The sequence below is a fragment of the Ciona intestinalis genome, chromosome 3, assembly GCF_000224145.3.
Source record: "Ciona intestinalis chromosome 3, KH, whole genome shotgun sequence".
In the NCBI taxonomy this organism is placed as follows: domain Eukaryota; kingdom Metazoa; phylum Chordata; class Ascidiacea; order Phlebobranchia; family Cionidae; genus Ciona; species Ciona intestinalis.
Genome location: NC_020168.2, coordinates 2,617,402 through 2,631,628, shown reverse-complemented (window position 1 = coordinate 2,631,628; position 14,227 = coordinate 2,617,402). Strand labels below are relative to the sequence as shown.

The following is a 14,227-nucleotide window of genomic DNA, read 5'->3' as shown; positions in this document are numbered from 1 at the left end:
TTCTTGATTATTGGATGATTCAGAGTATTTAATTAGTGATAAAGTTTGTCTTTGCAAAACATTAATATTAAAGTTATTAACAATATTTACTTATAATTAAATTTAAAAGTCAAAAAAATTAGATTTCTTTTGTTGTTTGTATTCACCTCGTGTTTCACGTTTTCAATTTGTTCTTTCATCGAAGAATTTTCACGTTTTAATCGCTGAACCGTGTCTTCTTTTGTCATTAACTAGAAAAATTAAGTGCAATCATTGAATTGAAAATATCTGTCTGAAAAATGAAAAGACCAGTTCTATAAGAAACAGAAATCTTGGTCAGAAACTTCTTTAATGTTTAATGAAAATGAAAAACTGAAAATGCATGTCTTAATAACCATAAATGGTTTGGGTAGCAGGTAGAAGTAAATTTGCTAAAAATCCCAATGCCCTGATGATAATAATAACTTTATTTGTCTTTTCGTTTACCAAAGAGAAGATTTAAAAAGAATTTAAACGAAAAGCCAGGGTATAGGAACATACAATAGTTATTAAAACACGCTTACAGTTAAAAATGTACATTTAAATGAAAGAAAATAAGTGTGGTCACTACACCATGAATTTTACCGTCTTATAAAGATAGTAAACCAAATTTATTTGACGTTTGTATAATCAGACAGCTCACCTCTTTCCTCAAAGTATTTTGATAATCTTTAGTATCGCTGTGATTCTGCATTAATCGATCTTGTAATAGTTGAAGCTGAAATAATATGTTGAATTTACTTGAACATTTTCTTTACCAATGCTATCAATAACATCTGTAGTTTACTGCCAACTTTAGTCTGGTGTGGGTTAATTAAGCTATTTTGTACTTGAATATAAATCAATTAATCTAAACAAAAAGGGGGAGAACCAGATATCATTAAAACTCAATATTTAAAATTAAATCACAAAATATTTATTATTTATTAACTTATTCTATTTGTTTACAGCAGAAAAAAAATGCATTTTTTCTTTCCAAAAAATTTGCAACAAAAAAAGTTACAAAAAATTGCATTATGAAGTAGCTTGAAATAAAATACAGAAATATAATTAAAACATAAAATATAAAATATGAACAACCTCTTCAGCATTGGTAACACTATTTGTTTTCTCTTCATGAAGTTCTTGTTGCAAACTGTGAACTAATCTTTCATATTGGGCAAGCTGTAAGCATCAATAATATAATTTAGTATCTTGTATACACACTGTAGATACATAGTAATGTGGGGTAATATGGGACACCTTTACCACATAATATCCAAATATCATATTTGTGTTTTAAACGTTTAACAACGGTCTATGGGAGTCGTGAGGATACAGTTTAATAATTCTTTGAATGTTTTTTGTTTATTACCAAATGAGATGAGAAATTAGAACAAAAAAGTGTCCCATCTCCCCCCCCCAATACTCTATTGGTGTAATGTATAAAATTACCATAAATACAAAAAAAATTTTGATGAAGTTTAAACAATTTTGATAAACATTACTTAAAATAAATGCCACTTTTTTTAAAATTAACATTTTATATAACTAACTTAAGCTGTTTTGGCATGACCACACCCCAACAAGTGATATTTAGCAACTCACATCATCCATGGACTTTGCGTTCCGATCATGAAGGATGTTGACTTCCCTCCTCATCTGCATCATCTCTTCATCAGCATTCCTCGCATCTTCGTGATCTTCCCTTACTTTTACTTCAAGTAACTCGAGAGCATCTTCAAGTGACAATTTCTGTGCGAAAAAAAAACAGTTTTTTAACGCCAAATTTTTTTTATTATTTTCCTTCTGGGATTTAAAAACAAAGGTTTGATAAGGTTGAAACCACAAATCATGAAAAGCGATCTAAAGTTTATTAAAATACCAGGGTCATACATATCGTTAGCCGATTTTGGGGTAAATAATTAAAAACTAAACGTGTTCTACTAAGCACGTGCATAAAGCAATAATCAACCTCTTCATCTCTGGCACTTATCTCATTCCTGAGGGAGGAAATTGTTTCTTTAAATTGTTCGATTCTTCCGTCGCGGACAGCAAGCTACAGGAGACAGAAAATTAAAGTATTGGGAAAATTAGTCTATAGTATGGGTTGCGTATTGCATTTAGTAATTTGAGACATTTAAAAAATGTTTTGTGGTATTAACCAGTTTTACTAGATTGTGTAGTAGGCTAATATATTTATATTTTTGGTATAAAAAGTGTTATTTGAAAATGGTTGTATATATATATATATGTAAATGTTTAAAATATAATTTCCACTGTATGCATTGTGAAATATCAATATAAAACAAATGCAGCAAAGTTTGAAACAAATATATTATATATATATATATATTTATATATAAGTTATTTTTAATTACAAATGAAACATAAAATACAAAGTTGAAAGGCAGAGTGCTTGACAACATAATTGCAATTAAAACAGTAACGGTGCCATAGCACAGTAGGTTAGCGGCCCGCATGTAACTCAGAGGTAATGGGTCCAAGACTCGTCACTGCTACCATTGTAGGTGTAAGTGTCCTTGGGCAAGACACTTAAAAACAATTCCTCGACCCAGTGGTCACTAATGGGTTGTCCAAATTATCGGCCACACATAAAATATGCGAGGATAAAGTAAGTTACATTCATTCTTTCACAATGACAGTGATAAATTCCTAACAACCCCTCACTTCATTCAATGCGTCCTCCCTTGCTTGGTTGGACATTCGAAGATCTGATTGAAGACGCATGATCTTCACATCTTTATCTGTTACTCCAGTGAGATCATCAGCTCTTCTTGTACTTGATGTGGAGGGGATGAAACCAGAGTCCTATTTAAAGAAGATGCAGATTAAATGATGAAAATAGAAGAAAATGGCTACTAGTTAAACTTGCATATCAGTTATCAATAAAATAAAATGTGGTGGCATTCAGTAAGTTTATAACATTAGATGCCTTTAGATGGCACCCAATTTTTTCATTAAAATACTACAATTTGTAGTATTTTAATGCTGTGCTTATGCATTTCCTGGCATATTAATGACACGTTTTCAAATGCGGTAAAAATAAAAACACGCCTACAGTTATATTATATTGATTTTATTACTATAAATTTAAAATACCATGTAGAGCGTACAGAACCATAACATTACGAAAAATAAAACAAGATACTTCAACTTACCATGGCTGATGAACGGTATCGATCCATATCTGCTGACAATGTTTTTATTTCTTCTCTTAACTCTATCACCAATTTATCCTTGTCAGCAACCTCACTTTCAAGTTTTGTAATTTTTCCATTTATTATTTCATCCTGTTTTGCAGTACTTCTGTAACAGCAAAGGGGAGGAATTAATATATAATTTTTTTGAAAGGAAAATTATTTTTAAAGGTAAAGGCTATTTCAGAGTAGTTACTTATTTTAATTATAACTTGTGTAAATGATTGCAACCAGTCTAGTTTGGGTTTAACCCAGATGTAAGCAAAATAAACAAAACCAAGAACAAACAAAAGCAAGCAACAAAAAAAATTAATACAAATACATTGACTTTAATTAATAAAGATTAAAATTACTTAAATTTTAATACAAACAAACAAAATTTGTATAATATAACAATAAACAAAATTTGAAAACTGAATTGGACTATTAACAATAACAAATTAAGATCATATTTCGACTGTTCTCAACTTCTCATCACAGATTCGAAAACATTGAGTTTAATCAATGAAGCTTAAAACCTCTCTTAAATTTAGCAATACATAAAAAATAATAAAATTACTGCCATAAACAAAATGTAAAAGCTGACTTTGACTATTAACACAAACAAATTAAGATCATATTACGGCTGTTCTCATCTTTAACTGGTCAACGGTAAGCGCTTCAAACTAATACTACGCAAGTCTAAACATCTCTCAGATTGATCAAATTAGTGAATTATTAACCAACCGTTCAACTACTCTCTGCTCCATACATGAGCAAACACTACATTGTCCCAATGCTGGTAGTGCCTGATTTTTTCCTAGGGTGTTCAAATACAATGGGTTTTTGTTAGAGTAGTAATTAACCTCGATAGGGGAAAGTAAGAGAACAATTGTGGATTGGTTTGGTTATTGTTAGGTTTAATCCATTGTATTGTGAGGATTAGGAAATAGCTAGACAGTTGGTTGGGTAATCATAATATACATTGTAATACAGCTTATACTAAATTTGGACTGAAAAATCTGGGAACTACAAATACCTGTATTAGTAAAACCTATGTTGAATATGGAATTACCACTTTTTAAGTTTTTTTTAAAATAAATTTAAATTTCAAATATTTTAATTAATATTCTTAGTTTTAAATTTTTAGATCTCAACTTGGCAACACTGGAAATAAATTTTGTGGCTAGGCAACACTGATAATAGGGAATGTGGAAGCTTTTGTTTGCTGACTGATTGTGTGAGGATTAGACTTGTTTACTCAACCAATCGAATCAAAGTAATCGACCAATAGGGAGGAGCTATGGGCTGGTGGCACCAATTTGAAAACTTGTTGGACAAGATAAGTGAGTGTCATGCTCTTTGTTTAGATGTGTAGGCTACATGGGTTATAATCATTGAATAAAAGTAACACGGATTTGTAGACAATGTAGTTTTGTTTCATTTTCAGGTACATGAAATTGATTTTGTTTAAATAAAGAAAAAAATGTACCAATAATCGGGTCTAGATACACAATTATTTATTAGCTACATAAAATATTGTATTTTTTACACTCACTCTGGTTGGTGTAGATCCCCGAAAAGATCTTGAAGTGAAGTTGAAATGAGATTTATTGAATCGAACTAAAAAATAAGAAAATATAAAGAAAATTACAAACTTTAAACTCAACAATTATCATTTCTTTCCCCACCTTCCACTTTCCAGTGTTACGTGCAGTTTGAATCAACTTTGCTAAACTGACAATGTCTTTGTGTGCATTCTTCGGGTCAATTTTGACACTGTTTGATTTCTTGTATTGTAGTTCCTAAAATAAAATAATATCTAAGTCCATACACATCTGTCGAGTAACCAGAATAGCCGAAAAAAAATCAAAAATAATAATATGAATATTATTTTGCCAAAAGATATATACAAATACAATACCGTCCCTAAGCTTCACCTTACATTCGAATAAACTTTTTCAGCTTCACAAAAACTAGGCACAAAAGGTTTTTTTTACTTACATCATTTTTTTCATGCAGTCGTTTATTTTCTTGCTTCAACAAATCAATTTCTCCTTCCAATGATTCAATCTTAAACACAACTTGATTCCGATCATCGAGGTAAGACGACATTCTTCGCTCTAACTCTCTTACTCTTTATACAGGAATGGGGAAAATTAGGTAATTGGAAGAAGATTTTGTGCAAAGTTTAATCAAAACAACTATAACATAGTTTTTGTATAAAAAAAAACTAATAAAAAATGATTACCTAATATTACTTTAACATATACCATAAAAAAGTGTAGCCCCTTTGGACTTCGGCACTTATACCCCTCATAAAAGGTTTACAATTTTAGGTACAATAATGAAAAAAAGGAAACTACACAAAAAAATGTTAAACATAACCACCATAATTCAACTATAAATATGGAATATTAAAATTAAACTGTTAGTTATGATACATGTTTTCAAACCATTAACTATATAAAATTCTCACCTATGATTTGCTTCATTCTCAATATCCTCAATAGTTTGCGCGAGTACCTCGTTCTGCTCTGACAAGTCAGCGACGTATGAACGCATGATACGCAACTTCATCTACATGAAAAGCCGTCATAATTTATCTTGAATATTACTACACAATCCAAACGCGTCAAGTGGATAATAACGCTAATTTACACAGCACTGCTCTACTCTAAACAAACAAATAATTAAGTAGGTACTTGTAACTGAAGAGCCGCTTTATAAAACCACTTCAATTATGTTAAGCACCCAACATTATTTATTACATTGTTACAAAATTGTCAAGTAAACATGTGGAATATGAATCAAATTTAACTTAATATGTAATTAAAATTGAATTTAAGCAGGGGAACCAACCAGCTTTGCAAAAAAACAAAACAACTCAAACATTTATGTCCCACCTATGTAAATACATTAGATTAGAAAGTATTCTTTTATAAACAAAACCATGATATTTTGTTTAAGTAATAAATAATTGACATTCAGCTACACAGTGATCAATATGTCAATATACCAATAATTTGCCATAAATACAATAGTTGGGGTTTGTGATAAGATAACTGGTAGCATCTTTGCTACATTAGGCAAACTTGGACAAAACACTTTAGTTTTTCCACCCAGAGTTTATATGACGCAGATGGAACTTATGGACAGCATTTTAGCTGGTGAGCAGTGAAAGTTTTGGTTTCAAAGTTTTTACTAGAACTCACTTATACCAACTGACTAATTTTTTTTTAGGAAAAAGTCGGGCGTTTGTGTCGAAAATAAAACTTGAAAGTATTTAAAAACAGGCTTCGTCACCCTAATTCGCCGGGCTTGCGTAAGATTAATGATTTATTACCTTACAATAGTGATATGTTAGATAGATTCTGGCAGGTTGTAATCCTTTTTTGAACTGTTTTATTCTGGTAAAAACTCTAACCACTTTCCTTTACTCCTAACCCCTAACAAATTACGTAATCTGTTACATAAAAATCAAATGTAGTAATACTTATTCTATGACAAAATAATCAAACTTTGTTTGCTTCATTACGAAAACATGGTGACGCGCCACATTTTTGTGCATTTTTAAAGTTTATGTTCGACACAAACGCCCCAGTTTTTTTCAAAAAAAAACAGACAGTGCTATCAGTGAGACCTACAGAACATTTTTAGACCAAAAATTTTACTAGTCATTAGCTAAAAGATTGCCGAATTTATGGGACATAGATGGCCCATAGCAAACCCTAGCATAAAATTAAACCTTACAACTCGGTGATAACAATTGGAATTACCACGCCTATTAATTACACAGCTATTACAATACCTTTATTATTTCTTCAGTCTCAGCTGCAGCACTTTCATCCAACCTATGCAGCTTCTCAGTATACAAACCCTGGAACTCTTGCATGAGTTGCTGCATCTCCCATTTGCGCGATCCTACCGCCCGACCACTTAACGAATGATGATCCATTTTTACTCCACAGCACAATATGGTTGCGGCAATGTTTGAAAGACAAAATCAAGTAATCGTATCAAGTAATCGTTCATTTTAAGACATAACAGCTTCAAAAGAAAATAAATAAATGTTGAAATCAATGTTCATCACTGACAAATTTACTTTAAGCCTATTAAATGATGTTAAGGTATCATGTATAAAATAAACAACATCTCAACTCTATTATATGGTATTAAAAGCACAGGGGTTGAGGGGAATACTAAAGGTTAAACATATCATATGATACAAATAAGAACCCAATGTTTTCTTGTGTCATTATCATGCATTGTAAATTAATGCATGCTGTATAAAGCACAATATGCTTTACCATAATCAGTATTTGACAGTATATAATATGCTGATGTTGGCTTGTTGCCCATTTTAGGGGATAGGCCTATAGAAATAAAATTTATGTTCAAAAATATAACGAATCTGGCTCACTGGCTGATTTTGCATGGGCTTTAATCCTTAGGCGTTCGCATATAAAACAAAAGTGCAAGTTAAAATTATTTTAAGTTGTTTTCAGTTTTACTTAATGTTGTATTTAAATTGACGATGATAGAAAGACGCCAGCTAAAGGATTACCGAGTTTGGCTGCTAGGAAAATACACGACAAGAAAACGTGAAAAGGCACCGATGATATAAATGTTAATGACTAAAGCTGTTTAACTTTTAAATACAACATTAAGTAAAACTGAAAACAACTTAAAATCATTTTTTTGCACATGGTGTACGAAAGCAGATAATTTAGCAGCAATATAATAATATTCGTCAATGGGCGCAACAAATATTTATCAACCTATCATAACAGAATGCCAAAATGAATTTACGAATCTTAAAGCTAGAAGCGAAATCAAATTTCCCTCTTTTGTTTTTATTCATTCCTACTCAAGCGTGCAACATAGAAATCGCACTCTAACATACAAACATGCTTTTCTCCGAAATTGGTTTTAAACTCTATCTATGCTTCTGAATGAATGAATGAATGAATGAATGAATGAATGAATGAATGAATGAATGAATGAATGAATGAATGAATGAATGAATGAATGAATGAATGAATGAATGAATGAATGAATGAATGAATGAATGTAACTTACTTTATCTTCGCGTGGACGGAAAACGACAGTCGTCGTCACACGGGTTTAACACCTCGTGCCAGCTTACGAGTTACCATGTAACAACTAACAGAGTCCGTATATAAATGTTTATATACGGAGTCCGACAACTACCTATAGCAAATATGAGGAAGATACCTTGCAATCTTACATTATAAAAACGAACGCTAACACCACTGACCGTACATACATAGTTTATACACGGACTCCTGCACCAATTTCTGTAAAAATATTTTTTATTTGCAAAACTACTGATTATTTGATTGCTTTCTCTCAGCTGCAGTTCTCTTCATTTCACCGTTTACTGTAACTGGTAAAAAGAAATGTTAAAATGTGTCCTGTGTGGTTCATTAACATGTGTATACATTGACTTACCCATTAAAACGAATGCGATGAAAAGTACACAAGAAAAAAATATGTTTGACCCAAGTAACGAAATGTGTTTCAAAATTTGTCGCATTATTGCAATCAAGATCATGCTGAAAGCCTGTAATTTAAAAAGAACTTGAATGAACACGAGCAGAACTATCACAATATCGGAATAACAGAGAATGCATATTTAGTATTGTTGGTAAAATGAATACGGTTAGCACCTAATAAAAAACCACATCTCGTGGGGTATGTTACAAATGAACCCACTCTACTATATAGTGGGGTGGGGGAAGATGGGACACCTTTTCATTCTATTTTCTCGTCCCATTTGGTAGTAAACAAAGAACATTCAAAGAATTAAAAAGCCGTATCCTCACGACTCCCATAGACCCTTGTTAATTATTTAAAACACGATCAGGATACTTGGATTTTATGTGCTAAAGGTGTCCCATCCTCCCCCACAGTACTATATATGTTTTCTTTTACCCGGGATACTAAAATATAGTGAAAACATGGACTACCTTACCAACCCACAATCTATATTAGGGTGGGAGAAGATGGGACGCCTTTTCATTTTTTTTGTCCCATTAGGTAATAAACAAAGAACGTTCAAAGAATTACAAAAAAGCATCACCAAGACTCAAACAGACTGTTGTGAGTTGTTCAAAACACGATTTGGATATTATTTGCTAAAGGTGTCGCGTTATATACAGTTTAGCGGTTATCATGAAAAGAAGTATTAATGGTGTACTATACCGATGCAGCTGCCATGATAATACTAGTACTGTGGCTTTCTGATACAGGATAGGTAAGCTCGGCAGAAATCTGGGACCCGGTGTTGGTGAAGGACGAAAAGAAGTATCTTGTTATAAAATAAATATATTAATAAATGCAACTATTGCTCTTGGACAGGGACCTTATGCGCTCTTTTATAAGCTACCACGTATGTAAGGCGACGCGGGAATAAAACAAGTTATATTCATTCTTTAACTGTATTGCCCTTTGCATTACAGTCGAAAGCGTGATTATTCTTTCATAGCCTTAATTACATGACTTAAGTACTCACCCTAAAAAAGCAGTTATCAGCCATAGAGTCCAAGTTCTCCAACAGTTGATGGCGATTGCAAAGAATACAGAAGAAAGAAAGCAGCATAAGGTTTCGATCACACCCACAACCCTTAATTACATTTAAAAATATATAAACTTAGGTAAAAAGAGGATTGCCGAGATATTTAAATGACAGTTTTCGAATAGCAAGGTGGGGTAAGAAAGGACTTATTTTTGTTGTTTATTTTCGCCCAATCTGGCAGTAAAGAAAGAAAAAAAAATACTAGAAAATGTGAGGTCGAGTCATCTGAACCGAGCATATATTTACAAAAATGTTTTCGTTCGATCTAGAATAAAACCGGATGCAATCATTCCAACGGCACCAACAAATATCATACTTGAACCAATTTCGCCCGCAGTTGCTGCAGATACACTCTGCAAAACAAAACGTGTATAAATAGCAGGTTTGGTTGACCATTGGCTAATCTTAACAATATTGAATGATTATGGAAAAAACGTTTAAAACGTTACAAGCAGTAAAGTTGCCTGCAGTAATATATAGTGCGTGATACGTGAGTCAGTCAGACGGAATTCACTAACTTAATTAATTTGGGAGCTATAGGTTTCCAAGGCGACAGATTACAAATAAGAAACGTTACACCACTTCAGTATACTATGGTTACACAGTACATGGTGTCTTTGTCGTGTTATTAAAATTCGGTTACACGTATATATACGTACTCTTACCGGGTGGCTTTTTATTATGTCAGGTCCAACAAACGTTGTGATAGCGTTGAAAGCACCGCTGTTTAAACCTGTGAGAATAAAAAAGGAAATAAATAAAGCTGCGATAGTTTGTGTCGACCAAAGTAAACATTATCTCACCAAAGCAAAATACAATTTTAATAAATTCACAGTTTTTCATCAGTATTTTTAAATCGTCCAAGTAAGACATTTCTTCGTCTCTGTTGATGACAGCAGCTTGTGATTGGCTTGGTGGGAGGGGTGGCCTCTCAGGGAATACTGTGGGTGGGTACAGTTTCGATCAAATTTAAGACATTAAATTTATAGGAAATTCATTAAATGGTTTAATTAAACTATGTAAAACTCTCAAACAAATCCATTTGTTTATCATTCCCGCCTATAGTCTTAATAGGTATCCTAAATAAATAGTACAATTGAAAAGGATGGTACGCGGGGCAAATTGGAACATCTTTTAAAAATCTCTTGGGAAATGTACATCGACAGGGGTAAATTTTAAACAATTGTATATAAAGTTTAGGTGGGAAAAATTCTTCTTAATTTCGGTAAGTTATCCATACGTTGCAGAATATCATCATTATATTATCTCTCAATTTATGGTCCGAACTTGCCCCACTTGAATGGTTTGTTTTTATTTCAATAATTAGTACGTTATGGTTACTCCAAATACATTATACTGGTGTAATAAAGTAATGTATGGAACTATTTTTAAAAATCAACAGGCCCTTTAAATTAAGGCACAGGCGAGATAGAAATATATATAGCCTACGCAAAATCTTACTATATTTACACTTCACACCAACCAAATATCAAAAATAGGTATATAGATATATATAGAGTTCAAGTGTGACCTAAAGGTATCGCCTGGTTTCAAATAAACAGAACGGAAAAATCACCGTGTGAAACCGGAACCGTTAGAGCAAAAAAGTCGGCCGTGCGACCATTTCTATATCTATATACAAATTTTGATTTGTTGTTGATATGCTATTTTAAATGAGTTTTAAATCTAATTACCAAGTAATATCAGCAGAACGAGAATACACGAAAATATTGTTGTCCCGCAAAACAGAAAGTTCATTCGTTGTCCTACGAAGTCCATATTGGACGAGTGTGGTACGGCAATTGGAGGCAATACGAGCGCCAGCCCGTTCCCCAGCTGAAATATTAAAAATATGTCACATTGTAACACGGCTTGTTGAAATAAAAAACGTTGATAATTTAATAAATGTTAACAATTTCAGATCTAATATAGCATTTTAAAAATGTATATATATATATATAGTAGGGTGGGGGAAGGTGACACATTTTTATTATATTTTCACGTTTTATTTAGTAGTAAACAAAGAGCATCTGACCATTGCCTATTTAATCTCATAAACCGTTGTCTCATAGACCGTTGTTAATTGTTAAAACAAGATCAAGATATTCGGATATTATGTGATAAGGGTGTCTCGTCTTACCCCACAGTACTAGACCTATACACCTTGTATTAGGAGACAATATTCAAAACAGTTTCACCTTATAAGGTGTATACTGCTATATAGCAATCACATTTATCTTCGCCGCTTTTAACGTTAAACCCTATATTATGGAATATACTGTTCCTTATAAGTAAATTCCCACGAAACGAGTATTAGCCAAGAGGAAATAATTGTTTCGGTCATGTCCGGTCGTATGTTAAACAAACCTGGAAACAAAGCAAGAGGATTGAACTGGCAGTGGCGGCCATCTTTGGCTCGAACCAAGTCACCGAAAATAAAATAGGTACGGACATCAGGAAAACCTTTATGAATGTGCATTAGTTTTATTGAAGTAACATCATATAGTGAAGTGGGGGAAGATGGGACGCCTTTAGCACATAATATCCAAATATCCTAATTGTGTTTTAAACAATTAACAACGGTGTATGGGAGTCATGAGGATATCGTTTTATGATTCTTTGAATGTTCTTTGTTTACTACCAAATGGGACGAGAAAGTAGAAGTAAAAGGTGTCCCATCTCCCCCCTCCCCGTATTTAGTGTACATAATAAACCAAACCTGTGCGACTCCGTTAAACAGCTGTCCAACTACTGCTGCCCAGAAGAAGCTTCTCCGAGAAGCAGATAAAAAACAAAATCCTTCACCAGTTAACATCGCAACTGTAAGAGAATATGCAATCGCGTGTATTCAGAATGAGTTGTGTAAATGATAACCTACGGTCAAGTTAAACCTGTAGCTGATATTGCAATCCACCGCAAACCGATGTTCTTCATCACCCACGTTGCTGGTAGGAAGCAAACCACAAAGGCGAAGTAGTACATTTGTGTGAGCAAATCGAATACTTGCGCTGAGACCTGTAAAACATGAAATGAGGTATATAGCAGGGTGGGGAAAGATGGGACACATTTAGCACATAATATCCAAGTATTCTCATCGTGTTTTAAACAATTATCAACGGTCTATGAGAGTCGTAAAAATACGTTTTCTATTTTTTTTTAATGTACTTTGTTTACCACAAAATGGGACGAGAAAAAAAGTTAAAAATGTTCCATTTTTCCACCCTACGGTATATGTGTTTGTGTGTATAAAAACCACAGCATTGTAACAGTATATAGCTTACCTGGTAATAGACGGCCACATTACTTTGAAGTCCGGAATATTGAATGTTTTGAAATCCGTTAAGCAAGAATGCTGAAGCTAAGAGTATCAAAAACGCCCATCGTCGTTTGTACAGTTTGGTTTCTTTCGGGCTTACAAATACAGCTTCGTGTCTGTAGAATAGCGATCTGTAAGGTCATATAGTAGGGTGGGGTAAGATGGGACACCTGTACATTCAATTTTGTTTTCCTACTTGGTATAGTAACAAAGAACAGTCAAACAATTAAAACATCGTATCCTCACGACTGCCATAAACCGTTGTTAATTGTTTGGAACACGATCAGGATATTTGGACATTATGTGCGTCCTGCTCCAAGCCAGATTAAGTATCCGAAATTACATAACAGGCTGTGGTATAGAACACTATGGTAGGTGAACAAAGTAAACGTCAGGAGTTATGACAAACGTGACGGGAACTTAAATTACATACGTAGTTTAAAATCATTGTTCTGAGTAGGATATATAATTTACAAGCAGTGATGGTATAAAGTTTGGTTTTGAGCAACTGCCTCCACTAACTTTGGTTTTGAGAAGCGAATAACGCAGTTGAAGTCTAAACAAAACGATACATTACTAAATACAAGAAGGAACTGGCATTCGTATAAATCGCTTTTTAGTTAAATAAACACCATTAAACAACATACAACTATTTGAACCTTACTGGTATTCGTAATCTTCTGCAGGTGGAAGAAGCAGCTGGTGTTCATCGAGGTCTACACTGCTGGCTTTCCTTCCCCTGTCATCCGGCATTTTGTTTAAATTATCTGACTAAATAGTAATCTGAGAGCGCTCAATTTCAAAATTTCCATTTACTGACTTGGTCGCCGTTTAACTGATGGAAAAGACTACAACTGTTTAGGGTATTGCTGGTGCCAATCTCAACACAGCAATACACGGCGCCGCAAATCGGAAGTAATATTACCATACGGCATCTTCTGTGAAATTTTATATTTCGAAGTAATAGTAATGATTTCGAGTTGCAGCACAGTATTAAAAAGACAGTTAACTTCCTCTGCAAGCAATGTAGAATTGAAAAGGATGTATTATCACAAATCCAGACTACTGTGATAGCATATACTTATGTATTGTTTATGGCAATTAAGCTGTAAA

The 14,227-nt window shown here is 33.2% G+C and overlaps 2 protein-coding genes across 4 annotated transcripts in view; both read right to left on the bottom strand.

Annotated features, from left to right (window-relative positions):
- The window catches only part of LOC101242816 (rootletin), an 11,252-nt gene extending 4,097 nt beyond the window's left edge, over positions 1-7,155 (bottom strand). The window contains exons 1-12 of the mRNA XM_009859823.2: positions 7,009-7,155; positions 5,677-5,777; positions 5,202-5,334; positions 4,889-5,002; positions 4,756-4,820; positions 3,180-3,327; positions 2,689-2,829; positions 1,952-2,056; positions 1,606-1,752; positions 1,099-1,182; positions 662-736; positions 147-230 (exon numbers count right to left, since the gene is read on the bottom strand). Coding sequence (XP_009858125.2) covers positions 147-230; positions 662-736; positions 1,099-1,182; positions 1,606-1,752; positions 1,952-2,056; positions 2,689-2,829; positions 3,180-3,327; positions 4,756-4,820; positions 4,889-5,002; positions 5,202-5,334; positions 5,677-5,777; positions 7,009-7,155 — 1,344 coding nt within the window. The remainder of the gene's footprint in view (positions 1-146; positions 231-661; positions 737-1,098; positions 1,183-1,605; positions 1,753-1,951; positions 2,057-2,688; positions 2,830-3,179; positions 3,328-4,755; positions 4,821-4,888; positions 5,003-5,201; positions 5,335-5,676; positions 5,778-7,008) is intronic.
- Positions 7,156-8,515: 1,360 nt separating this feature from the next.
- On the bottom strand, positions 8,516-14,177 carry LOC100180968 (feline leukemia virus subgroup C receptor-related protein 2-like). 3 transcript variants are annotated; one of them, XM_026833976.1, is made up of 13 exons: positions 13,779-14,177; positions 13,080-13,245; positions 12,690-12,813; positions 12,518-12,618; positions 12,166-12,261; positions 11,493-11,634; positions 10,602-10,739; positions 10,464-10,531; positions 10,045-10,151; positions 9,736-9,846; positions 9,426-9,531; positions 8,673-8,784; positions 8,516-8,607 (listed from the first exon to the last, which is right to left on the bottom strand). In XM_026833976.1, exons 1-13 carry the CDS (start codon positions 13,865-13,867, stop codon positions 8,546-8,548), a joined length of 1,422 nt encoding a protein of 473 aa, XP_026689777.1. In that variant the 5' UTR covers positions 13,868-14,177; the 3' UTR covers positions 8,516-8,545. The 3 variants fall into 3 exon arrangements, with proteins under 3 accessions (XP_026689777.1, XP_026689778.1, XP_026689779.1); XM_026833977.1 differs by having other exon boundaries at positions 13,080-13,230; XM_026833978.1 differs by lacking the exons at positions 8,516-8,607; positions 9,426-9,531.
- Positions 14,178-14,227: the final 50 nt, after the last annotated feature.